The sequence below is a fragment of the Sorex fumeus genome, unplaced genomic scaffold, assembly GCF_029834395.1.
Source record: "Sorex fumeus unplaced genomic scaffold, SorFum_2.1 ptg000086l, whole genome shotgun sequence".
NCBI classification, from domain to species: domain Eukaryota; kingdom Metazoa; phylum Chordata; class Mammalia; order Eulipotyphla; family Soricidae; genus Sorex; species Sorex fumeus.
The window spans coordinates 32,890,355-32,917,475 of NW_026606143.1; the positions used below are offsets into that span (position 1 = coordinate 32,890,355).

General features: G+C 44.0%; 1 protein-coding gene across 1 annotated transcript in view; it reads left to right on the top strand.

The window, feature by feature from the left end:
• Positions 1 to 26,704, top strand: part of ADGRG2 (adhesion G protein-coupled receptor G2) — a 124,995-nt gene extending 98,291 nt beyond the window's left edge. Inside the window, exons 10-25 of the mRNA XM_056131132.1 lie at positions 775 to 869; positions 1,542 to 1,608; positions 4,137 to 4,528; positions 6,575 to 6,749; positions 6,957 to 7,113; positions 8,469 to 8,612; positions 9,182 to 9,304; positions 11,463 to 11,508; positions 11,609 to 11,712; positions 12,475 to 12,596; positions 14,845 to 15,113; positions 17,614 to 17,713; positions 18,244 to 18,527; positions 21,171 to 21,272; positions 22,519 to 22,671; positions 26,128 to 26,704. Coding sequence (XP_055987107.1) covers positions 775 to 869; positions 1,542 to 1,608; positions 4,137 to 4,528; positions 6,575 to 6,749; positions 6,957 to 7,113; positions 8,469 to 8,612; positions 9,182 to 9,304; positions 11,463 to 11,508; positions 11,609 to 11,712; positions 12,475 to 12,596; positions 14,845 to 15,113; positions 17,614 to 17,713; positions 18,244 to 18,527; positions 21,171 to 21,272; positions 22,519 to 22,671; positions 26,128 to 26,312 — 2,518 coding nt within the window. The 3' untranslated portion in view covers positions 26,313 to 26,704. The remainder of the gene's footprint in view (positions 1 to 774; positions 870 to 1,541; positions 1,609 to 4,136; positions 4,529 to 6,574; positions 6,750 to 6,956; positions 7,114 to 8,468; positions 8,613 to 9,181; positions 9,305 to 11,462; positions 11,509 to 11,608; positions 11,713 to 12,474; positions 12,597 to 14,844; positions 15,114 to 17,613; positions 17,714 to 18,243; positions 18,528 to 21,170; positions 21,273 to 22,518; positions 22,672 to 26,127) is intronic.
• The last annotated feature ends 417 nt before the right edge of the window (positions 26,705 to 27,121 follow it).

Consider the following 27,121-nt stretch of genomic DNA (forward strand, 5'->3'; position numbering starts at 1 on the left):
AACTATTCATTGATACCAAAAAAGGGAAAAGTATTCCATAAATCTGTAGATGGAATCCTTATCTATCTAGTTCATTTCACTTGCTTCTTTTCATTACTTGTGACATTAATATTTTTTTCACATAAACTAAGACTAAGAGGGAGGGAAGAAGAGAGAGACAGAGAGAATGTCTTCAATTTCTATTTATCTGATAACTGGGAATGAATTGCCAGAGATATTTGGATGGAGGAGACATTGATGCCCATGTACGCTGGTGAAAAGGGTTCCAATGATGGAAACTCAAAGTCTGGGGTCAGACTCTGGAGTCAAGATGTCCATCTTTACAATCAAGTTCTACTCCTGTCTCTTCATTATGTGGGCAGGCCAAACTCTTTGGTAGCTTTGTATGGTCAGAGGGTCACTGGTTTGCAACCTCAGTGAATATAAAATCTCAATCAGCTTATCCAGTGCTTTGGGTCAAGTTCAGACCATGGCAAATGGGTGTTTATAAGTTTACTGGAGTAATATTACTGTGAACAGTGTCAGTATACCCATTCCTCATTCTAAGTTTGAAAAATTCAATTCTGGGGAATGGAAATGGGACTTAGAGATTGAGCACATGCATTGCATGCAAGTCCTGAGTTTGATCCCATCCACCACAAATAAAACAATTCCTTTCTCCAAGATACACACACACACACACACACACACACACACACACAGCAAAAGCAATGACAAACACGTAGGTATGTTTCCAACTCAGTACAACCTGGTTATATTTTTTTCTATTTACAGCACATTAAATTGTACATTCACAATAAAACTGAACAAGACAGTGAACATATGTGCGGCCGTAGTTGCTTTGAAAGGGGTAATGATTCGACCAATGGGTAAGTCGCCTCTCTCACTACAGTACAGCTTTGTTAATCTCTACAGCACTTTGAGGTGTTCCTTTTCAAATAGAGACTATTGTTAACGTGTTTACGGACTGTTACATGTTTCTGTTTTTACTGTAGTCCTTAAGCAGCGTTCACCATGCTCTAATGGTGATTTTTTCTGCTTTCTCACTCATGTTTCAGTATACTGTATTTGAAGGCATGAAGAAGCAAACCCTTTCCGGGGAAAGGCGTGCTATGTGGATTGTTCCATCAGTGTTCTTGCCTGTTTAAGACAAATGCCCCTTATTTATTTTTTAATTTAAATTCAAGAACCTGTCATTTACCAAGTTACTGATAGCTGAGTTTTATGCAGATAGTAGTTCATCACTGACAAATACACTTTAAAATGCAGTTAGCGGAGGGGCTGGAGAGATAGCACAGCAACTAGGGCATTTGCCTTGCATGTGGCCGATCCGGGTTCGATTCCCAGCATCCCATATGGTCCCCTGAGCACCACCAGGAGTAACTCCTGAGTTCAGAGCCAGGAGTAACCCCTGTGCATCTCCAGGTATGACCCAAAAAGAAAAAAAATGCAGTTAGTGGAAAAAACCCGATGCCAGAGGGCTTGGCCTCTACTTTGTGTCTTTCCTAACTCTGTCTCCTCTGCTCCCGTTGGCCCTCCAGACCAGTGCTGCTGTGTGATCGAGACAGCCTGTCCTTCCTCACCGGAGGAGTTAGAAAAGCTGCAGTGGTACGTAGCAAGCCTGCTGGCTGTCCCCACACTAATAACCACAGTAAAGACAGCGACAGCAAATCAGCGTGCAGGCTTCAGAGATCTGCAGTGCTGACAATGAAAGGTTTTCTGTTTTCCAGAAAACTGCTCTGTTCTATTGTGGGAAGAAAATTCCCTGCCTAGTTGTCCATTGAAATCACTTGGGGAGGGCCCGGATCATCTGCCAGGTTCAATCCCAGGCATCCCACATGGTCCCCCAAGCAAGCCAAGACTGAGCATTGCTGGGTCTGACCCCAAAAGCAACTGTCACTGCCACTGTCCTCCCGTTGTTCATCGATTTGCTCGAGCAGGCCCAGTAACGTCTCCATTGTGACACTTGTTACTGTGTTTGGCATATCGAATACATTGCGGGTAGCTTGCTAGGCTTTGCCGTGCAGGTAGCTTGCTAGGCTCTCCAAGAGGGGCAGAGGAATTGAACCTGGGTCGGCCAACCTGACTATGAGCAAGGCAAACACCCTACCCGCTGTGCTATTGCTCCAGCCCAAAAAGAAAAAAGAAAAGAAAAGAAAACACAGAATAAAAAAAAAATATCACCAGCCAAGCTGAGATAGAACTCAGTGCTGGTGTGTGATCTCCCCAGAGCCCCGAATCAACGTGTTATCAGAGTGGTGGATTAGAAATGGTATCTCAGTGCTGATTGGCATCTCATTGTTTGATTGATTTTATTTTTAGTCTAAAGGCCGTACCCAGAGGTGCTGGAGGCCATTCTGGGCTCTGTGCTCAGAGGTCACTCTGGGCACTGTTCAGGGCCCAAACCTGGGCCTCCAGCATGCAAAACCTGCACTCATACTCCAGCCCTGGGAGTTATCTCTATTTGCTTATTAAGACTGAATGTTTTTGGGCCGGAGTGATAGTACAGAGGGTAAGGTGTTTGCTTTGCATGTGGCCGACCTAGGTTCGATCCCCAGCATCCCATATGGTCCCCCAAGCACCAAGTTCAGGAGTAATTCCTGAACTCCTGAGCATCGCTAGGTGTGACCCAAAAAGAAAAAAATGAAGACTGAATGTTTTTCATGTACACAAAGTGTATATTACTGTTGTTTAATTTAGAGTTACTCTTCAATTATTTTCTATACCCTTGTGAAACCAGTGTTAATATTTGTCAATGCATGTATTAGCACACTTCTTGGAGCGATAGCACAGCGGGTAGGGCGCTCGCCTTACAAGCGGCCAACATGGCCGACCCGAGTTCGATTCCTCCGCCCCTCTCGGAGAGCCCGGCAAGCTACCGAGAGTATTCGATATGCCAGACACAGTAACAACAAAGTCTCCAATGGAGACGTTACTGGGCCCGCTCGAGCAAATCGACGATCAACGGGAGGGCCTTTACCTTTACCTTACCTTCTGGACAGACAGTATATCAAAATAGACATGCCTTAGCTTCAAAGTCAAATCTCTATAGGGGGTGGAAAAAGAGTACAGAAGGTAAGGCACTTGCCTTGCATGCAACCAACCCTGGTTCAATATCCAGAACTGCATGTGGTTCCCTGAGCACTGCCATAAGAAACCCCTGAGCACAGATATAGGAATAAATCCTGAACATTAATGAGTGTGATGACCTTTTTCTCCAAATAATAGTGGCATGGCATCGGTCTATCAATATAAACTTGAATAGTTAAAGGGAAAGAACCTTCTAGTGTTGTTTTCAGTTTTTTATAAATTTGAGAGGGGGTCTTTGGGCTACATACCAGTGTTGCTCAGAGGCTATTCCTAGCTCAGTGCTCAGGGTACCATGCAGTGCCAAGATTGAACCCAGGCCTCCAACACACAAAGCAGGTGCACTAGCCCTTTAAGCTAAATACCTGACCTACTTCTTTTGGGGGGAGTGGTCTCCCATTCGAGTTTGGAAGGGTTCCTAGGGACACACCTCCAGTGATTCTTTGCCAATCTGGCTTGCAGCTCAGTGTACAACCGGAGGATGTGTTCCACTTGGGCCTGGTGATGCTAGGGCCACCAGAGCCCCACCCAGCAATGCACTGTGAACCATGTGGTGCTGGACATGAAACTAGCACAATGCCTCTTGGGTTACTATCTCCCTGGCCCTTCCCAGCCTGCTTTTAGAACACTTTAAAACATGGCACAATTGGGGAATGCAATCCCACTTCTTTGCGACTAGATCTCATCCGACCTAAAAAGAAACAAGAAAGTCAGACACTTAGTCCATAAAGACCACCAATTGAATAACAGGGCATTAAACTCTTCCCTCCCCCAGAAGCACACGCAAGTAACAAAGGCCGAAGCCTCAGTGCCGCCGAGTGGGTAAAGGCCTGCTCAGCATCTCCCCTGGCCACTTCCTGTACCAGGTGGTGGGGGGGGGGGGGGAAGGGGGTGGTAGGTGTACAGAGTATAATGGTGGGGTCTTGGGAGAGGCAGGACCCTGATGGAACCTCGGCACTGTGGCAGGGTCAGATAATTGCCAGGGTTGGACAGGGGCCTCTCTGTAGCTCAGTCATGTCTCACTGTGCCTCTCTGATTCTTTCCTTTAGTGACATGCAGGAGCCTGTTACCTGTCCTGCCGGTCCTCTACATGGCCCACCGTTTTCTTCATCCCGGGATTCCAGCCCAGAGGTTCTTCAGGCCACAGTGTCTTCCCAGATCACCAGTGCCTTCTCTTTGATCCATTCTATAGATCCTCCACCTAGAACCCAGAGCTCTACCTCTCCCAGTGGGGACATTTACCCACTTTCTCCGCAGCCTTCCGCGTCCATAGCTTCCAGCCCTGTCGTTGATGTGCCCCCACAATCTGGAAGTTTCTCTTCTCCTATGCCCCAGTCTGCTCTTCTCCATACACTGCCACCTGTGAAATCCTCACTTCCTTCTCCCACCGTCTCTGCCCCGGTGAAGGTCATCAGGCCCAGTGTGTCATCTGACAAGAAAGGTAATGAGGAGCCACCTGCTGGTCTGTCCGTTGCGATCTTGGCTGCCGGAAGTGCAGCTGCCAGCCTACCAAATCTGGACCTCTGTAACCAGACCACCGTGGGCCTACCTTCCTGTAATATCTGCTTGATTTCCAGATCTCTCTGTCAGGCGTTCATCACTGACTTTCCACCAAGAGGGTAGAAAACAGAGATCTTGTCTTATCAAAATTAGGGTTTCCCCAAGAACTTGTAGAGGAGGCAAAGCTAAGCCCTTGGAGACTCATGGGAATTCAAGATGGCCATCTCTGCCACAGTAACAGCCTCCCTAGGAGGACGGAAACGTCTACCAAAGGACTCTGTAGTTCCTAGAATTTACATTGCTCTCTCTTAGCTGCTTTTCAGCCTACAGTTTAGGCCAAATTAACAAATTATTGGGGCTCTAGTCAAGAGACAGTCCAATGGCCTGTGAAGAATAGAATAGTTCTGAAGTTTCTTAGCCCTGGCTAAGAAATCAACTCTCTGAAGCTCTTCCCATTGACCATTAGGGTTAACTTCACAGGCTACAGTGACAGGGCATGGGAGGGGAGATGCTCCTGCATCTGTGCTTCTGCTCCTAGCACTTGGATTTCAGTTGAGCAGAAAACAGAAGCCAAGTGATGTATGCATAAAAGATGTGTTGGAATATTACCTGAGGGCTAAAAAGCAGGTGGACCATAACGGTTTCCCCAGGGAGGAGTGATGAAATCCACCTCCAGAACACAATGAGTAAGCCACAGCAGAGCCACAGGAAGAGCCAGACAGTGCCTCAGGGCCTGTTTATAGCCTAAAGTGGAGTGAAAATAACCCAGCAATAGACACACAAGGTGTTTTATAGCAGTCTTTTGCAACACAAGGATAAAGACTTTACGGAAATGTGCCAAGGAAGAAGTTGGATGTTAGGGGCTGGATTTAGAGACATTCTTGTTAGGCTGCTTTATATCATTGTCCCCCAAATTAAAAACCCTTAAACACCAAGCTCACAGCTGGTAGTCCAGCATCACTTCATAGTGATATTCTTTTTCCCCCATAAAGAGCTTCTAGTTACCTATATAAAAACCTGTGTGTGATATGTGGTGTAAAATGAAACACAAGCTTATTTGTGCTGATATGAATCTAGACTAAATACTTTGATGTACTTTTTCCATGTTTTTAGAGCTAGGTTTCTTTTTTTTTCTCCTAAAAACTTTCTTTTATTTATTTATTTTTTTACAGTTGTAGACTTACAAATTTTTGTGCTTGGGTTTCAGTTATACAATGATTGAGTACCCATCCCTCCACCAGTGCCCATTCTCCACCACCACTAATCCCAGTATCCCTCCCACCTCCCACCCCCCATCACACCCTGCCTCTGTGGCAGGGCACTCCATTTTGTTCTCTCTCTCCTTTTGGGTTTTGTGTTTTGCAAAAGAGGAATTGAGTGGCAATCATGTTCGGTCTATAGTTTCTTGAAGTACAATTACACAAAGTATACTTTCTCCTGTTCCTAATGGATGAATACAATTTTAGTTCTATGAGGTTGGATAATCCCCCATTACAATACATAACACTTCCACTTATCCCAAAGCTCCTGGTGCTCCTTTGTAGTCAGTCTGACCCATTGCACCCAGACCCTGGCCATGTTGATATGTTTAATTTCCTTAGAGTTTAAATTTTTCTAGCATGTCGTATGAAGAGAATTATAGAGTATGGCTTTTGAGTATGGCTTATTTTATATAACATAATCTGTTGGCAAATGGGTGATCCATACTGGTGATGTGTTAGTAGCTGATTTCTTTATTACTGAATATAATAGTCTATCATGTGAACTGACTACAGTTTATCCATTCTCCAGTTGATGGACATTTGGATTGTTGCCAGGCTGAGACCGTTGTGTAAAAGGTCACTCTAAACATTTATGAAAAGTCCTCTTGGGGCTTGTTTTCATTTCTCTGGGGCAAATATTCAGGAGTGGGACTGCCAGCCCACAGAATCTGTTTATTGGTGATTTTTTTCATGTGTCTCTAAAGTGACTTGGCTCTCTGTCATAGACGTTGTTCACAGCAGCACCATCAGGGTTTGGTGGAATCTTGAGGACGAAGTGTCCAGGATGGAGCAGGCTCTGTCCGTGGGCAGCTTGGAGCCTGACTTTGCAGAAGCTATGATAAACCAAGTCAGCAGACTCCTTCGTTCCCCACCTGCCTTGTTGGCCCCAGTGGCTCAAAGGTATGACTAAGCAATGGGATATGGTCATAGTTGGTCTTTTCAGTGACAGGACTATTTCTTACCTGATGAGTTGTAGTTAAGTGTTTCTCTTCCATGTCTAAGGTTCATACTGTCTTCTCAAGTTGCTCTTCTATGTTCTGCTCAGAATGGGAAAGACAGCTTGAAGAGCTGTATGTGAACTGCCACCTGTCTCACCTGTCTTTACAGATTGCTAAAAGTAGTGGATGGCATCGGCTTTCAGACGAATTTTTCAAACAAGAGCATACGTCTAACCTCCCCTTCTTTGGCTCTGGCCGTGATCAAAGTGAATGCTAGTAATTTCTACACAACTACCTTTGCTGCCCAAGACGCCGACCATCTTCAGGTACTGGCCGTTTATTGTGGGGCAAAAACATTTTCGGGTTTATGATTATGATCTCTGTGGATTTCAGGAGTGTGGCAATTACTGCTTATAGATAAGACATATATGCAAATTATTTAACATTTAGAACAATGAGGTACCACAGACTCAAAGGAAGGACTTCGGTCTTGGCTTCCACAGCATCTCAGAGGTCCTCCTTGTGTTCAATATTAACCCTTTAGCAACTAGATTGTGAAAATTTGGGGGTGAGAGTGGTATTTGGAGGAGCGTGTCCAATGGAGGTTCTTAAGTTGGGAGAGAACAGGAAAAGATATCAGGTACTTTGGAATACATTTCAATACAGCTACAGCCCCACCCCCACCCCACTATAAGAAGGCTGAATGTTCCACTCTGGCAGGATTTAATAGGTTAATTTGGGGGTCTGGAAATTCCATTACCATACATTCATATGGAAACTTTTTTGAACAGTCTCAGATCCAGAAAACATTCTACTTTTGGTTGGAGCTTTGGGGAGGGACTCATAATTTAACAAATGTTATTACTATTTTGGCGTGAACGAACGTGCTGAATTTTGATCCCATTTCTTATATTTTCTTTCCATCTATTAGAGGAATTAGGGGCTGGAAACACCCAAATTTTGCCCTTTAATTGTTTTGGTTTTTGTTTGCTTTTTGCCTTCCCTTTATAGTTTAGTGCACGTGGCTCTTTGAAGACTTTGCCCTGATAGGTCACCTGCTTGGAGTGTCAGCCGTGCAACATCCCTGGGCCTGCAGCTCCCCTACACCTTTTCTGCAGCTTTATTGAGATTTTATACCCCACACTTCCTGCCTGTTGTGCATCCTTATAATATTTCCTTTCGTGCATGGAGGTCTCATGTCCCAATTGCTCACACACTTTCTCTAAGTTCAGAGAAACAGAAGAGCTGATTTTACACCGAGATCCGTAGATCAATCCCATCCTAGATCCTCTGGTTTTTGTTTGTTTGTTTGTTTGTTTGGTGGGGGTGGAGGCAGGGAGAGCACACCCAGTGGTGTTGACCATGTAGTATTGGGGATCAAACCCAGAATTCTCTCATGCCAAACACATGCCGTAACCCTTCCTCAGTCCAGGAACCTCTGGACTTTTAATCAGTTGCTGTTTCCATCTCCCCATTGTACTCTCCCCCAGATATGTTTATTATCTTTTTTTTTCTTTTTGGGTCACACCGGTGATGCACTCAGGAATTACTCCTGGCAGTGCTTGAGGAACCATATGGGATGCTGGGAATCGAACCTGGGTCGACTGTGTGCAAGGCAAACGCCCTACTCGCTGTGCTATCGCTCCAGCCCCATGTTTATTATCTTTAACTTGATCTTCAGGTATCTCTGGAAGCTGAGGCTCCTGAGAACAGCATTGGTAGCATTACTCTACCTTCATCGCTGATGAGTAACATACCAGCTGCAGATGCAGAGCTAGCGTCAAGGATTCAGTTCAACTTTTTTGAAACACCTGCCCTGTTTCAGGTAAACTGGCTGTTGCTACCTGCTCTTGACTTAGGTTTTATTGGGGGAAGAGGGGATTTTGTTTCTTTCGATCCTCACGTATTCTGAAACCTGCTAGAAGTGAAAGGGGTTGCTCAAAACCTCCCATTGATTTGAACAGCAACAGGCACTCACCTGGCCTTTACCAATTGCAGGGCACTGGCCCAAGTCCTTAAACATTTTCTTTCAAATCCTCTAATATCTCAGTGAGAGCAGAACTAGGCAATATGACACATCTTATCGATAAAGACATGGAGGCAGAGAGGTTCTGTACCCTGGTCATGGGCTAGCAGCTTAAATGCCTTAGTACTATGTTACCTTTCAGATGATTCTGTGGTGTCAGGTTGAGAAATTTAACCAACAACCTTTAGAGCACTGCAGAGTGGGACAGGTTCTGTTCCTGACTGTCCTCGGGAAAGTCACTTTACTCCCCAACTTCAAATTTCTGAGCTAGGTTGTAAAATTAAACAATGGAGATTAAATGGTCCTGAGGGCCCCATTGGAGTCCTGATAACATTTCCTCATCTCTTGTTGATTCTTTGGTACTCTAGGACCCTTCCCTGGACAACCTCTCTCTCATCAGCTATGTCATATCATCAAGTGTTGGGAACCTGACCATTGAGAACTTGACAAGAAACGTGACGGTGACATTAAAACACATCAATCCAAACCAGGTGGGAGAGGCCAGTGTGGTCTATTCATTGGCCAGAAACACCCTGCGTAAGCCACGTCTATACAATGTGGTCTGAGAAAGGCAGAGCCAGCAGACCTTAAGGTGTGAGACTCAGTGTGAGACTAGTCCATGGGTTTTCTTAGGTGGAGGCAGTGCAAAGGCAAGTTCTGCCCCGTTGCCCAATTTCAGTGCACCTCAATGTTTCCCAAAGTGGGTGTTAGCTCCCCCTGGAGGGGGGAGGGCGCTAGAATAATTTAGGCAGTGCTAGTAACCTTGGGTGCCATTAGGGGGCACCTTCTGTTTATTCTCTTAGATTGTCAAAGGGGTCCTGGGTGATTTCTTTTTTCTAAAAAGGGGGTCGTTGGCCCAATAACTTTGGAAACTTTTGATTTGGGTCTGTGACTATGGTTCTGATCCTCACCACATGCACACTGTGTGTGTGTCTGATCCTCAGCACCCGAAGGCTGCTAGTGAGGTGCAACACCAGCATCACCGGGGAGTTTGTGGGATGTGCAGCCTCTTGAGCCCTCCCCCAGGCTGATGAGTCGGATGTGTATTATTTTGCTGGGGAAAGGAGCAAGCCGGTGGTGTTTCAGGAAAGCAAGCAGTACCGGGGATAGAACCTGGGGGTTCTGCAGACCAAGTATGCACTCTAGCTTTGAGCCATCTTCCCGGGCCCAGAGAATTGTGTTTTTAAAAGCTCCCAAGGTGGGGCTGGAGCAATAGTCCCGCATGTAGGGCATTTGCCTTGCACGCGGCCAACCCGGATTTGATTCCCATCATTCCATATGGTCCCCTGAGCACCGCCAGGAGTGATTCCTGAGTGCAAAGCCAGGAGTAACCCCTGAACATCAATGGGTGTGACCCAAAAAAAGCCAAATAAAAAAAGCTCCCCAGGTGATTTCTATGTAAAATTATTCAATTTAAGAAATAATGACTGGGTGAAATTTACATATAAGTGGTACTACATGGAAAGTATGCTAAGCAAAATGAGTCAGAAAGAGAGGAATAGACATAGAAAGATTGCATTCATCTGGGGGACATAAAGTAACAAATAGGAGACTAACACCCAAGAGCGGCCGAGATTAGTACCAGGAGGTTTGCTCCATGGCTTGGAGGCCAGCCACACATGCTAGGGGAAAAGGGAGCTCAGATAGAGAAGGGAGCACCAAATAAAGGGTGTTGGGAGGATCCTCCCAGGATGGGAGAAACATGCTGAAAGTAGACTATAGACCAAACATGATTGCCACTCAATGCCTCTTTTGCAAACCACAACACCCAAAAGGAGAGAGAGAACAAAAGGGAATGCCCTGTCACAGAGGAGGGTGGGATGGGGGGATGGGGGGTGTGAGGGATCCTGGGATTAGTGGTGGTGGAGAATGGGCACTGGTGGAGGGATGGGTACTCGATCATTGTATAATTGAAACCCAAGCACAAAAATTTGTAAGTCTATAACTGTACCTTATGGTATTTCGCTAAGAAAAATAAAAAAAAAAAAGAAATAATGACTGGAGCCAGGGAAATACCTTAGCTGGCTGAACCCACATGCTTTGCATGCTAGAGTCCTGGGTTAGATCCACCCCATTCAATTCCCAGGACCACATGGTCCCGTGAGCATCTCCACCAGCAACACAGTGACCTCTGCCAGGTGTGGCTCCCCCAAGAAGGAAAAACAGGTGACGACTGGGTTCAGGATGTGGTTCAGTGGTAGAGCGCATACCTCTTGTGTGAGGCTCTGGTTCTACCCCTGTCAGAGAAAAAAAAAATAGTTTATGAGTCACCACTCCCCCCCCCCACACACATCACCCCACCCAGGAACCAGTATAAAATTAGAAATCTCCAAATGAGATTGTGCAATTTAAAAAAAAAATCCCACATAAGGCCCAATAGATAGCACAGGGGTTAGGGCACTTACCTTGAATGCAGCCAGCCTAGTTTCAATCCCAAGCACCACAGGGTCTCCTGACCCCTCCCCCAGCACATAATCCCTGAGTGCAGAGCCAGGAGTAAACCCTGTGAGCCACCAAGTGTGGGTCGAACTCCCTTTCCACCAAATTTGTAAATTTTGTTCCCAAATTGCTCTTCTGGGTTTTTTTGTTTGTTTGTTTGTTTGTTCTTTTAGTTTATTAAATTCTTTGTCATTTCTCTCTCCACTGCAGAGTGACTTGAGAGTAAGATGTGTATTTTGGAATTTGAGCGAAAATGGTAGGTTCCTGTCTTGCCTTTCTTTTTCTGGGGAGTGGGAGAGGAGGAAGAACAATCACTCAGGCTGTGACTTTGCTCACACGGATCCTCTTCCCAACAGATGGCAGAGGCGGCTGGTCTCCCGAGGGCTGCTCCGTCAAAAAACAGCAGTTGAATGAGACCACCTGTACCTGCAACCACCTGACAAGCTTTGGCATCCTACTGGTAACACCCGCACCTGCTGCACCCCAAGACTTGACTCAAAGTCAGGAGAGGGGTCGGGCCACAGAGCAGGGTGCCTAATGCACTGGAGGATTTCCATAGTGCAGTTACTTATTCTTCCAGTTAGCAAAGTGCTTGCAGAAAAGTGCTTGAATAGGCAACCATTTTCCCCATTTTATACAGACATTGACATTTTTTTCTTTTCAGTACCTAGGCTGAGGGAATTCACATTTAAGTGGGTCATAAAAATATTTTGTTTTCAGGCACTTGAACATCTTTAGAAAAACCTTTGATATCAGTTATCTCATTGAATCTTCCCAATAATCCTGCAAGATGGGTAGAAAGGAGTGTGGCTACCATCATCTTCATGATGTCAGAATTGACATTTATTTGTTAGGGAACTGCCCACAGTCATAGACCGAAGACATGCACCAAGAGTGAGGAGCCAAGTCCAAGTGGTAGGCTCTTAGCGTAGAGCTTTGCCAATGACAAAGTATGAGTGTAGTGAGAATGCATGTAGACTTAGGAATAGGCTGGAGCTGAATTGGGCTCCTGGGCTCCTCTGCCTCTTAGCTCTGTGACCTTGTGCAAATTACCTCTTTGGGCCTCAGTTTCTTTATCTTTGCCTGATGACAGTAACTGTTCCATCTTTGTAGGTTTATTAAACAGACGATGGAGGGGCAGTTAAAATACTCAATACCTGTATATGATGACTCTAGTTTGTTTCAAAATATGCGGTCTTAAAAGCAGTATCTTCTTTTCCAGGACCTATCTCGAACTTCCTTACCGTCTGCTGAGATGATTGCTCTGACATTTATCACTTATATTGGTTGTGGGTTTTCATCAATTTTTCTGTCAGTTACTCTCGTAACCTACATAGTCTTTGAGTGAGTATCCATAACTGGCAACTTGGATTATAGGCTGCAGCAATCATGTATGAATGGAACATCATGAGTCCAGTAGGAAGGCCAGGTTGAGCAGGAGCCTTGCCTTCCTTATCCTGTATAGCCCACCTCAATATAAAATTTCATGCACATTTTGGTCCATCTGCTGGCATCTGCCTTAGTCCATGCACTTACTGAAGGCAGAACTTGTATCTTAATGATCTTTGAAACCTCCCAAAAGATGCCTGGTACCTCCCTGACAATAGTGTGAAATGAAAGATGGATTCAGACCCGGAACCCAATAGCTTACAATTGGAAATAGATCATTGCTCCACGGATGTCAAAAAGAGCCCTATTTGATATATGAAATCTCTTATTTATGCTGAGCAAACACAAGGAGTGGATAAGAAGGTGAATGAAGGTGGGGCATTGAAGAATAAAGGAGGCAAAGCCTCAAAGGAGAAAAGAGACACTTGGTGAGCACATCTTTGTAGGCTGCAGCAAGGATGACATCCGTACAGCTTACCCAATGGGTCCCTTTGGTAACTTTGGGGGACTGAACAACTTCTGCTGGAAAAGAAGGAAATAGGCTCTTTTATTGCATTAATTATATGGAGCAATATGTAGATTCTGGGATTTCAGTTTTGGACACTGATCAAGAAATGCACAAATTTCTTTTCAGTGCCAAGCTGAGGGTCCAGCTGTGACTACAGATCTTCTCATGGATCTGTGAAAATAGTATTAATGAGACTAAATTACCATAAGGCCAGCCATTACTCAGTATGATTTCACCAGTTCTGATTTCACACACATAACATGTACATGTCATCAGTTAGCTGTACTTTCCGATGCCTTCTACATTTAGCTATAGTTTAACCTTCTTTCCATGACCTCATTTTTAACTAATAAGATAATAGGGGGAATCTGGCTATGTTTTGAAGAGTGAATATAGCAGTCTATTGTATGAAAAGCAGCTTCTTTGCTTCTGGAAGTAGGTTAGGAGAAATGGGGGTGAATGAATGCTCAGTGGGTGCCACTATAGACTATTTACAAGGATGGCTCAACAGTCAGAATGTGAAAGGGTCCACATAAAATTTTTCCATTTGTTCACAAGGATGCATTTGTGTGCATTGTTCTTCTTTTAAATAAAGTTGTTCACGATGATATTACATTAAATATTCCAACATCAATCCCACCACCATGGCATCTTCCCACCACTGTTATTTCCAATTTTCACAACAACCATCCAAGCCTGTTCCAATAGCAGGTCCTAAATATTTATTTTATATTGCTTCTTATGAATAATTTGCTAAAATGATTTTAAAAAGATTCCCTTAGAAAAAAGTGTGTAAAGATTGTTGTATCTTGCCCTGGAGCTATCAAGCCTTTGTATAAGAGATTACTAACACATGGTTACAGGTTAAGCCTTGTGTGTTGATATTTTCTTAATTGATGTTGGTTGCCTATTATAACCCATCCAATGTGGTTTACTACTCTTGGTATACCAATGGTGTAGAGTTTGAGATGTCGCTCAAGGGATTCTAAAATTTTGAATGGGATGATACAACTGGAGTTACATTTTTAGCTGGATGGTGACTTTGAGGTCTGGAAGCATCTCTACAGATTGTTGATCCCTTTCAAGATTTATTTATGAGCCTCAGGGTCATGGCCAGTTAATGAGCTTACATGACATCAGAGGCAGTTCATGGGTATGACTGCCAGGCTCCAGGAAGCACAGGGAAATGGGGGTAGGTACCCCCTCCCTGACTCCATGAAAGCCTGGAAATTTCAGTCACAAAACCCGCATACCTGAGTTTTCCAAAAAATTCGTTCCTGGATGAGGTTTGTCCTTAGCCCGTGGAGCCTGGCCATAAGCACGGCAGTGATTTGAGTGTGGAATTTTTGGCTGCCAGAGCTTTGTTTGAGCAGGTGGTGGGCTCACCCTCCCCCTTCAGGGTACTCCGGATATGAGACTCACCCTGGCAAGAGGTCTGGAAGAATCTCAGCGGCTTGTTGATCTCTTTCAAGATTTATTTATGAATCTCTGTGTGCATTGTTCTTTTGCTGTTACTGTTGCTGGCTTTAATTCTGCCACATGCACAGATACACTCACTCAAAGAGAAAAAATGCGTATAGACATTTACCAAAGGATAAAAATAAATGACTTGAACTCAGGAACAGTCTGATAGCTCTGCTCACATAAAGGTTGACAAAATACAATGCTAATACTTTTCTTTCTCTGTCCATTTAGAAAGATCCGCCGGGATTACCCTTCCAAAATCCTCATCCAACTATGTGCGGCTCTGCTCCTGCTCAACCTGGCCTTCCTACTGGACTCATGGGTTGCTTTGTATGAAGTCCGAGGCCTCTGCATCTCTGTAGCTGTACTTGTGCATTATTTTCTCTTGGTTTCGTTCACATGGATGGGCTTGGAAGCCTTCCATATGTACCTGGCTCTTGTCAAAGTGTTTAATACCTACATCCGAAAATACATCCTTAAATTCTGCATTATCGGTTGGGGTATGTATAATGTTGCTGGCATATTGCCTGGCCTTTCTCTGAATTTTCCCTGATGATTTGATTTTGAGTTGTCAGAGACAGTGAGGAAGCAAGTCACACTTGGCAGATTCTTTTCTTATCTGTATTACTGCCCAAAGAGGAACCTTCTGTTCCTTTCCTCAACACCACTTTTTCCCAGATTGGTTATGAGCATAGAATACTTTGAAGTTAAGGCCGTGAGGTTTCTTTGTACCTGAAGTGACTCAAATTGGGACCTGTACACAGAAGGTGCTCCAGAAGTGGAAAAGGCTCACTTGGTGACCATGAGTCCAAAATCTGAGTCCTGGAGCTCCCAGAAGCTCCAGTCTATTCTGTGACTCTAGATACCACATGCACTAGTGACAGTATGCCCAAAAGGGCACAGAGAATATACACATAAAACCTAATATATCTTTATCCCCATGGCATATTACACCTCCTATTGGTGCTGGGTCACAACCTCTTATATGTCCCTGAATCTAGGTTTCTTTCCATTCAAACTCCTCTCTCCTTCCAAATAAATATAGGCATCTTCTCAACTCGATTTACCCTGGGTTAAGAGACCATCTCTAATCTATGCTTGAACACTTCTGGTATTGGGGAGCTTATTACTTTAGAAAACAATCAGTTGTTCCCTAGAGTGCTCTGGTTGGTTCTGTTTTTCTATGAAGTTCAGTTGACTTCCTGCTGGCACTTACACACTGATCTTGGTCTTGCTATCTCAGAGGAAAAAAGAAACATTAATAGGTCCATACATCTGTCAGAGCCCTTTAGATTACTTGTAAGTTATCTATTACCTGTGCAATGCCCTTGTTTTCAATGTGTGAATTCCCAGTGAAAAAAAAAACTGGCTGAATGGTAGCATGATGACAATTTCCCCTCAGGCACACAGCTTAAGAGCAGTCAAGCCTGCTTTTTGCTTCTTGATGGATATGTACTTTCTTTCCACCATGTTATGGCTGCCAACTCCCTCCCTCCTCCACTCCCTCCTCTTCTTCCACATCAACATTCCTTTTGATAGTCCTTATCCAACAGCATAGCTACCCTTGTCAGTCTGCCTGTTGTTCTCTCTTTGTGAAGAACAACAGAACAGCATGTTTCAGCATATTCCACCTGCCTTCTTCCCCAAAAGACAAGGAACTAGCTCTGGCATGTGGATTCTGTCTTTAGATTCTGTGTGGTTTAGACTCTATGTGGATTCTGTCTACTTTGTGGAAGATAGAAAGGCCCAATTCCCCGGCTGGGAATGAGTGACATCACACAGCCCATTGTTTTCTTTTTAGATAGTGTTGGACTTAGGACAGCCTCATACCCAGTCAGTGTCTCTGGAAAGAACAGCTGTCTAGGAATTAAATGAAACGCTGTGTGAAATGGTGCCAGTACCTCCACCTGTCAGTGAGAAGGACTTGTTTTTGTTTGGGGGGAATGTGGGGTCATACCCAGTGATGTTCAGGGCTTACTTCTGGCTCTGTGCTCAAGGGTCACTCTGGTGGGGCTCACGGGGCTATATGAGGTGCCTTGGATCAAACCCAGGTGGGTTGTGTGCAAAGAGGTTGCTTAACCCCAATACTATATTTCTGGCTGATAGCCTGTTGGGGACTGTTTTGCTTACCAGAATGTTGAGAGTGGTTGTCAGGCTGATATCTGTGGCCAGAGTATACTTGGTTCTGTATGAAGAGGGGTGAAGGGGTGAAAGGACTCCTCCCCAGCCCAAAGCCATCTTAAAGTGGGCACGGTCTTCTCATTGTGCCTTCTCTTAGCAGAAGTGCTCACTAGCACATGACAGAGCCTATGTGGTAGTATTCACCTGTCTTACCCCAACCAGCTCAGGCTCTTCAACCTGACAACAGGTTCCAGATAATTCATTAGGGACTTCGGGGTTCTGCATTTAAGACTTGCATGAGATGATCGTAACCCTACTGTACTATGACTCACTTGTGGTTAACATGTTCGAGTCCTTCGTTTGCCTGTCACCTGACCCTGAAAATGATGCTCCCGATCTGTGTGACTTAAAGGTAACACTAGCTGCTGTAGCTCGAAAGCGCCGAAATGTCAGGGGAAGAGAAGTTCTCACTCCTGCATAGTCCAGTTTTCAGGGGTGGAAGGTTTGTGTCTTGCAGCTATTCAAGATGCAAGCTGCTGGGGGCACTTCCTTAAGACAGGCTTTGATGGAATCCCTGAACTTGCAAGAAAAACCAGTGGAGGCACTCACAGTGCTTTCTGTGGGGTAGACCAAGAGGAGGAGCAGATCCCTTCTACATGCCCCCTGCTGGCTAAAACCCAGTTGTATGGCTGCACACACCTAGCTGCAAGAGAATCTGGGACCATCCAGCCAAGAGGCAAGGAGAAAAGGAGCATCAGTTCTGTGACAAGCTCAGCAGTCTCTGCCTCCTGAAAGCAGTAGAACAGGACATCTATCTTTTTTCTTCTCACCACTGTTGGTTATTAGAACTGTGGGTGATCAATGTTTTCTGTGTCCCAGGGATACCAGCTGTAGTTGTGATCATCATCCTCGCTGTATCTCCAGATAGCTATGGGCTTGGATCCTATGGGAAATTTCCCAATGACTCGTCTGACGACTTGTGAGTATGAACCCCAGGGGCATTGAAGGTAGTACGGGGGATGCTAAATGAAGGGGAAAACAATTCCCAATGAAAGTGGAGGATCTACCAGCAAACTAATGTCAGCTCTCATCCTAATAAATTCCTGTAATATTACAGCAGCCCCCACAGTTAACAATATGTAACAAAAGGACATTGTTGGAAAGTTCATTCTACCACATAAGTATGAAATAATGAATCAAGGGAAGTATTTTGGAACTCTTTTATATGCCTTTGATAAAAATAAAATGTGACTAACATTATGTTAGGAAGAACTCATGGAATTGTTACTAGGACTTAAAGGGGCTACAATCCTAACTGTCTTTAAATACTTTAATCACCACATATCCTAAAATAAACCCTCAGACTTTTCTCCATTTCCTGATTGTGGGGACTGAGATCTCATTTTCTTTTCCCTCCAGTGCTTGTAGGAAATGTTTCTGTAAAACATAGATTCTTTGTAGCCCTTTGAACCCTGTTTCAGCATTGTACTTTTTTCCCCCCATTTCTAGTTGCTGGATCAACAGCAATGCTGTATTCTATGTTACCGTGGTGGGATATTTCTGTGTGATCTTTTTGGTGAACCTCAGCATGTTCATTGTGGTCCTGGTTCAGCTCTGTCGAATTAAAAGGAAGAAGCAACTGGGAGCCCAGCGAAAAACCAGTATTCAAGACCTCAGGAGTGTTGCTGGCCTTACTTTTTTACTGGGAATTACTTGGGGCTTTGCCTTCTTTGCCTGGGGACCAGTTAGCACTACCTTCATGTACCTCTTTGCCATCTTTAATACCTTACAAGGTAAGCTGTCCTCCACTGAATGCACATGGAACCATTACCAGCCAACCTAAAACTATTGCCACTCCAAGTTAGTCTGTTTACACGAGGCCAGAGAGCTGGTACAGGAGATGCACTTGATTTGCCTGTGGCCATTTTGACCTGTCCTGGTTCCATTCCGCATCCTGTCTGGGGTTTCTCTTGAGCATAAACTAGAAATAGACCCTGGACACTGCTGCATTTGGCCTTCAAACCTCAAAATTGTCTACAAAGTAATGCATTGGGAGATATTCACCTGAGGCCGGTGCAGTAGGACGGGGGTTGGGCGTTTGCCTTGTATGCAGCCAATCCGGCTTATATTCCTGGCATCCCATATGGTCAAGCACCACCAGGAGTGATTCGTGAATGCAGAGCCAGGAGTAAGCCCTGAGCATTGCTGACAGTGATACATTTAAAGTCAAGTAAATAAGTAAATAAAAGAGATACTCACCTTGTAGCTGGGGAAAAAAAAAACAGTATAAGAGTTAAGGTGCTTTCTTTGCATCCTGCCAGCCCAGTCCAAATCCCCAATATGGTGCCCCAAGCACTGCCCGGGGTTACTCCTGAGCACAGAGCCAGGAATTGCCCCAACACCTCCGGGTGTACCCCCCACACACTCACACAAATAAATAAACAGGAATACACACCCCCAGATCTATTTATCTTTAGCAAAGGAGGCTTTGAGATTGTTGTTCGTGAAATTTAAGAAATCATTTTTCCCCCTCCTTTGGTGAGTCAAGTACTCTTCAATTTGTTATCTTTGTTTTTCATTTTTGTTGGAGTTTTCTTGCCTGCAGAGAGCACACCTACCATAACTGTCCCTTTGAGGCTCACTGCCTTCACCTCCTAGATCTGGAGATGAGATTTAATTTCTCTTGAAGGCAGTGATAAATGCAGACCCCCATGGCTGCAGCCTGCCTTGCACGTGACTCACGCAGAGAAATTGCTGTGTTGGGACTTGTGTCAGGATGGGGAATCTACTTGGGAGATTCCCGTTCCTTAACGAAGCCCAGCTGCAGGCATCTCCAAACCTCTTGGAATTCTGAATTCATTTGGATCAGTGCTGTCAAAGACTTGTCAGCTATAATTAATTTGCGATAGAAGTGCTTTGGCATTGAAAGCTGAGCAGGCTAATAGGTTGATATTATAATAACTAATGAATGTTTCTTGTTTCAAAGTATCTATTGGGATGTTTTTTGTCGTTGTTGTTGTTATTCTTGCTCTGGGGCCACACCTGGCGGTGTCAGGGATGGGAAATCAAACCCAGGCCTCCTTCGTGGTCCAGCCCATCGAGCTATTTCCCCAGTCCAGGGATGCATTATAACTCCCATGTCATCTGCTTGTTTTCAACTTTTTTTTCTGTTTCTTGTAGTGCTCTGTGAGGCCTTCTGTAGTCCCATCAGGCAATAGATCATTTTACTGAGATTTCTTTTTTTTTTTTTTTTGGAAAGAGGAGGGGGGTCACACCCGGTGGTGATCAGGGCTTACTCCTGGCTCTGTGTTCAGAGATCACTCATGGTGGGGCTGCAGGGACCATATGGGGTGTGGGGGGGGGGATCAAACCCAGGTGGGTCATGTGCAACGCAAACATCCTCCCCACTATACTATCACTCCACCACCCATTTTACTGGTTTTAAAGAAATGAAATTGAATTTTCACCTGAGATTGAAGTCAAATGCCAAATTTGGCTGTTGTTTCTTATTTTATTGGGAGGATGTCTCTTAATGAGCTTGTTGGTTGTTTGTTTCCCCTTTAAAGTACAAATTCCTGATCTAGAGATCCAAGGTTCGCACTACACAGTTTTAAATAGAAAAGCATTATTTGTCAATGATGGCATGTGAAAATAGAAAACTCTTGGGGGAGGGAGGGAGTATGCTTAAAGTATACTAATCATAAACACAAAAAAACACCTTGCACATTTTCCTGTGGAAAATGACCCTGCGTCTCTTCACTTACTGTATGTCGCTTCGCACTGGACTGTGAATGACTAGAAGGACTGTCTTATTTCACTTACAGAAAGCAATGAACACCTCATTCACAAAGGTTTGAGATTGAATTATGGAGAGATGTGAAAGTTCGGGTTTAGACCCAGCTACCCACATTTGATACACATTGTTCCCTCCTTCATGCTCCCTGGAATAGCCTCACTGGGTGGCAAAGGAAAAGGGCGTGCAGTCAGTCCTTAAGGCAGGTACAGGTGCCCTGCCGGAAGGATGTTAACATGGTTCCCCAAGCTAAGGAAGATGCTGGTAGGCCCAGAGGCAAGGGCCATGGCAGTGGGCTGAAGAAGGAGGCGGGGGCTGGAGACTGAATAAGGGGCATCTGACAGAATCTAAAAATGGATTCTACTTACAGAGGACTGGGGAGGGCAACTTCTGAGCCTCAATCTCAGCTGGCACAGGGTGGAGGACTCCGAAGATAGGGAAGGCTGAAGTTTAGTTTGGGGAGTAGGGATTTATTTTGCACAGACCTATCTGAGGATTTGAGATGTAAACTTTTGTTTCCAATTTGCAAAATTTCATTTCACCTACAGCTGCCAAGGGTTTTTCATTTTTGTGCAAAGTAAGCTCATGACACCTGACTCTTAGTTTTCAATTCATTTTGTTTATGGGTTTCTTTCCCCTATAGGATTTTTCATATTCATCTTTTACTGTGTAGCAAAAGAGAATGTCCGAAAGCAATGGAGACAGTATCTTTGTTGTGGAAAGTTACGTCTGGCTGAAAATTCTGGTAAAGATTTATCTACCTTATTTTTTTTTCTTCTCTGAAATCTTGAGGAAAAGACTGAATAAGTTAAGCATCAAAGTCATGCAAGTCAAAGGATTATGGGATCTGGGAGGCAATGAATGGTCTGGAACTTTCAACAAAAAATACTGATTGTGAACATTATGGGGAAAATAACCTAGTGAACTAAAAAAATATATAATTACTTAATCCGGGAACTCAGTAAGTGGTAGCATTATTACGTTGGGTGCTGCTTGAGTGAAGCAACAGTGAAAGTTTTAGATTTATGTCTTTTTGAGCTCATGTTTTCCATTTACTCAAAGGAATTTTTAATATGTCCCTTCCTAACTTCTGAAATCTCAGCTCAATCTTTTCTCCACAGGTCCTCATTGTTAGTTGTTTAACTTGTTAGTGGAGCAGGTGTTGTACAGAAACTTTAGCAACTTTGGGTTATTTGGTCCTAACATACATATGACTATTTTGATGTTTCTTCATGTGTGCCCTGCTAGATTATAGAGCAAAGAGAATATTCTTATGAAAATCAGAGAAATGAAGAATTGTTTGAGAAACTAAATTTCTTTGGCATAAATCCCACCCATGAACACCATCTCTGTAGTATTACCAAGATCTGGTTGCATAAGATCTGGACTCAGAATGGCAGTGAATACAATTCAATCAATTGTGTGGATTTAAGAACCATTACTCATCACTAGATGGTCAATTTGTGTTTTTAAGACAGCCCCTCTATCTGATGTAGTACCTAAGTCAGTGGATATTTATAGACATAATCAAATCAGCTTGGCTTACTTTGAGTTCCAAGAGAATATAAGTTACTTTTAAGCAGACATTGCTTAAAATACTTTTATTTTTATTTTTATTTTTATTTTTTTTGCTTTTTGGGTCACATCTGGCGATGCACAGGGGTTACTCCTGGCTCTATACTCAGGAGTCACTCCTGGCGGTGCTCAGGGGACCATATGGGATGCTGGGAATTGAACCCGGGTCGGCCGCGTGCAAGGCAAAAGCCCTACCCGCTGTGCTATCTCTCCAGCCCCTGCTTAAAATACTTTTAATAGACACATGTGTACAGATGTAAATCGGGTGAGCTTGAGAAGTGAAATCTGAGCTTGAGAAGTGTGTAATTCCACTGGACCTAGGAAATGAGTGTTAGAGCAGGGTACTCTGTGACCTGTCTCTTGCATTGAGCTTCAATATACTGCTCTGTTTTTCTGTAATGCTTATTCTGCTGTAGACTGGAATAAAACTGCTACTAATGGCTTAAAGAAGCAGGCTGTAAACCAAGGAGTGTCCAGTTCTTCAAATTCCTTACAATCAAACAGTAACTCCACCCACTCCACCACGCTGCTAGTGAATAACTCACAGGCGGGACTCACAAGCGGGAATGGTATGTACATGCCGATATAGTATTTCTCAAGCTAGTGTTTGCTTAACATAGTTCTATCATCCTTGCACAACATTTCTGCTAGGCACAGTGAATAAAGACCTATGTGGTTGGTGGATCAAAATAGAACTCCTTAGAAAAGAGAATGTTTATCAATCCAAATTTATTCATTTTAGAGCAAATACCGGAACAGTTTGGTTTTTCTTCCAAGGTTTAGTTTTTTGGGGTCTGGGAGATAGTACTATGGTTCAATGCATGCTTAGTAAGCACTGGATGCAGTTTGATTCCCATCACTACATAGCTGCCCCGCCCCCACAAGTGTTGCCAGGCATAACCCACTCTAGGGTAACCTGGTATCTCTGCTACTACAGGGACTGAGCAGCCACTCATCCTTTGGCCATGATGGCCCTCAGACTTCCTGAGGAACATGGAGTCCCCTGCACCCCTAAAAAGATATAAAGATCTACAAAATAAATCCTGATTTAAATATTACCCAATGACTTCAGGGTTGGGCTATTCCTGTGTAAACAGTATTTGGTGGTTACCTCTATACTGGCCACAGCTTCTACACTTAAACATCTCCCTAGTTGCGGGGCTGGAGCAGTAGTACAATAAGGTAGAGTACTTACTTTGCACATGTTCAATCCGGGTTCGAGCCCCAGCATCCCATATGGTCCCCTGAGCACTGCAAGGAGTAATTCATGAGTGCAGAGCCAGGAGTAATCCTTGAGCATTGCAGGATGTGAACAAAAAAATTCCTAGTTTTACTTAGGATGTTTTCCACAGTGTGTGGCAGTGCCCAAATCCCTGTGAATGCATTGAGCACTATACCATGAATTGTGACCAATATTGGTGTCCATGTATGTCACCAGTATAAGGACAGATGATTGCTACCGCAGCTCTCTCTGCTCATTAAATTCTGACATTTCTGGCAAAACTTTCTCTAACATTTTCTTTCTCTCATGAGACTGAGCTGTTCATGACTCATAAAGGCTCATCTACATATATCTTTCTCAACTTCTCAATCTATTCTTTGCATTTTTATAAAAAGCTTAAGATTCTTCTGGTATATTTTCTCCTTCCCTGGAGAACTGACTTTCAGTCATCGTTTTAGTGTGCTAATAATTTTTCTGAAAAATCCAAATCCATTTATAAGAAGGTTCCCCTTTCTACCCAATAGAGTTCCTAATGCCTGAAGATGGGCAGTTCTACTGGTTTGTAGGACACTTATAATACAGTGGGGTGTCTCTAAGCAAAGTTTCCCAGCCACAGTACAAAATTATCTACATCTAGAGGTAGATAATCTTGTGTGTGTGTGTGTGTGTGTGTGTGTGTGTGAGGGGACTGCATTTGGGAATATATAGCAGTATCTTTGGTCTTCACCCACTAGATACCAAGAGCACCCATCCACTTGCTACCTCCCCACCCCCTCTCCCTAGCTGTAACAACCAAAAATATCTTCAGACATTGTGAAAGGGGTTTTGGGAGATAATATCCCCTCCCCCTTCCCTGAGAGCATTCTCTGTATAAGAGAAGAGGCAGCTGCTACGTGACCTTAGCTCTTTTCTATAGCTACCACAGGGAGAGCGCTGGGCTCCGTGCCAAATAGCTCTGTCAAGAATGACTCAGGGTAAGCAAATAGAGGAGAGGTAGTGGCAATCTGGACTGGTTAATAAGTTAGTGTGTGAAGCAAGTGTGGAACAGAAGCATCAGAGGTGTGAGGTGAGTTGAGTTATCCCAAGTCACAACTTAGTGACCACACTGACTAGCATGACGGTTCGTGAGTGAGCTTTTGAGGGCAGAATCCTCTGTGTCCTGCAAAGAGCTCAGAGATGAAGACTCACTTGCCTATTGTACCCATCAGGGACCATCCTTCCGGAATCAGACAGGGTGTAAACAGCCTACTGTGCACTGATTTTTGACCTGGCTGATCTCACAGCAGGATATTTTTTGAGACCTCGCAAGAAGGTGGGGTGCTTGTTTAGAATCCAAACTAGTCATGTGTCCAGTGCCCCCTAACATGCAAGTTGGCTAGACTCCTACTTGACTCCTCCATCTTCACCAGGTTGTATAATGTGGCTAGGAAGTTTCAGGAAAGAAGTCGAAAGTTGGCTAGTTTATTAGACCAGGTCAGATGCTCCTGCACCAACACCAGCTACTGTTGACAGTCACATACATTGTTTGAACTGCATCAAGGAGGGATGTGTGTTAACATGCCCATCCCCTCACTGGGATGAACAGTATGTGTTTCAGTCTGTACTGCCTTAGAGGCTTGGGTGCCAGGAGTCATCTCACAGTTTGAATGCCATATACCACATTTATCCCATCATTTCTGAGCCATGTAACCATGTCACTCACTATCTGAAACCTTCATTTCATGTTTTTTTTCTCTTGCCAGGGATCCAACCCAGGGCTTCTCCCATGCAAAGCATGCACTCTATCGCTGAGCTACATTCCAGATCTTCCTTTCTGAAATGGGGACAATAATAGCATTGGTATCACATAGGGTGATAAAGGAGATTCTACTTCAAAAGCTCTCAGCCCTGTTATCATTATGATTATAATGACATTAACAAACGAATGAGCTTAATACTCTGCTCGCTGTGTCAGCCCTGTACAATGGTCAGAAGGAAGGTACCAAGAACACAGAGGGTTTCCGCAGCAATGGCTGGCCTCCAGCCCAACATACAGCACTCCCACTGCATGTATACAATTCTGGGCCTGCCTGAGGTTGGGGAGGTACAGGATTGGACCCCAGGGGTCCTAATAGAGTATTCTTCACCACCTAGTCTGTGAGCTGGTGCCGATGTGCAGGTGTAAAAAAAGGTTGAAGAATGCTGTTCCTGAATGCCCAGCTGCTTCCTGGCACAGACTTTCAGAATGGATTTGTGGTTTCCTCGGGGGAATCAGGCTTAGCCTGATGTAGTCAGAGAGGCCACATGAGTCTCCAAGACACGATTCCTTACAGTGATTCTGGTAGCTGACTGTTCTAGGTTCCTCTGAGACCAGTTTTATTTTTCAGCAATCATAGGGAACCAAGGACCTTATAAGGGGTTCTCTAGTTATCTGTTAACTATCATCTCTTGAGGACACCAGCAGGCTAAGTTTGCTTAGGTTTTTATTATACATATATGCTAGCTACTCGAATCCAATATATGTTCCACCAGAGTTAGAAAATGAGCAAGTAAAAGATCAAGTAAATTGTTTTGCTTTCTAATCTGACCATTAAAACAACCACAAAAAAAAAACTACCACAGAGAACTGATTTCTGAGTATAGTTCACCTCCATTTTGCTTCCTTTTAGTAGCCTTAGGGAAGAAATGAAATGGAGTTAAAGTATGACAGTGTGTTATAAGTGTCTCTGGGTACAAGGTATGTCTAAAGACCAAGGTGGTGTTTGTTTCTTTTCAAACACTTTCTGTGGGTTCTTCATGGCACCACGGTGTTGTCATTATATAGGGAATGCATCTACGGAGAAGAATGGTGTTTCTTTCAGTGCTCAGAATGGAGATGTGTGCCTTCATGATTTCACTGGGAAACAGCTCATGTTCAATGAGAAAGAAGACGCCTGCAATGGAAAGAGCCGGCTCGCCCTCAGAAGGACTTCGAAGCGGGAAAGCTTACACATCATTGAGCAACTGTGATTTTTTCCCCCTAAAATCAAAGCATGAGGCTTGACTGCGTGAAAATGTCTAATTTTACCTTTTACACAATGTGAGATATCTGAAAATCAACTAGTTTTCTACTCAGCCACCTTAGAAGGAGCATAAGCTAATTGAGGGTCGTGGGTCCTCATGGAAGAGGAAATCAAGACATTTAGCCTGGCTTATAGACACTTGTGATTTTGTTTCTGGTCCTTCATTTGAAAAGAAGATTACTCTTTGGGGCTGGAGAGATAGTACCGTGAGTAAGGCACTTGCCTTGCATGCGGCTGAGCTTGGTTCAATCCCTGGCACCAAGTAATGTTCCCTGAGCACTACCAGGGGTCACTCCCAAGCTCAGAGCCAGGAATAGCCCCTGAACATTAGGGGGTTTAGCCTTCTGCCCATCCCATTCCCCAAAAGAAATCGCTTTTACTCAACACACTAGGGGGAAAAAGTGGTTAAAAAAAGAGTACTTCCTCTCCTAGCACATTTTAAAGAGATTCAGTTATCTTGGGTAACATCCTGTAAAGCAATTGTTGACTTCAGCCTGTTGGTGAGTTTAGCTGTGCATGCCTTAGTGGTAAATAAGCTAAATTCTAGTGACCCACATGTTGAAAATTGTATGTCTACAGTTTTTGTATTTATTTTCTACTGTGTAAATTTATTTCTTTGTAGAATCATAATTGTGTTGTTATGTCTAATGTGATAATTCAGAGAATCCTTGTCAGCTCAGTAAATTCTAAAGCTCTTTTTGATTATGTGGCATGTGAAATACAGAAACGTCACTGAAATCAAGAAATGATGAGACA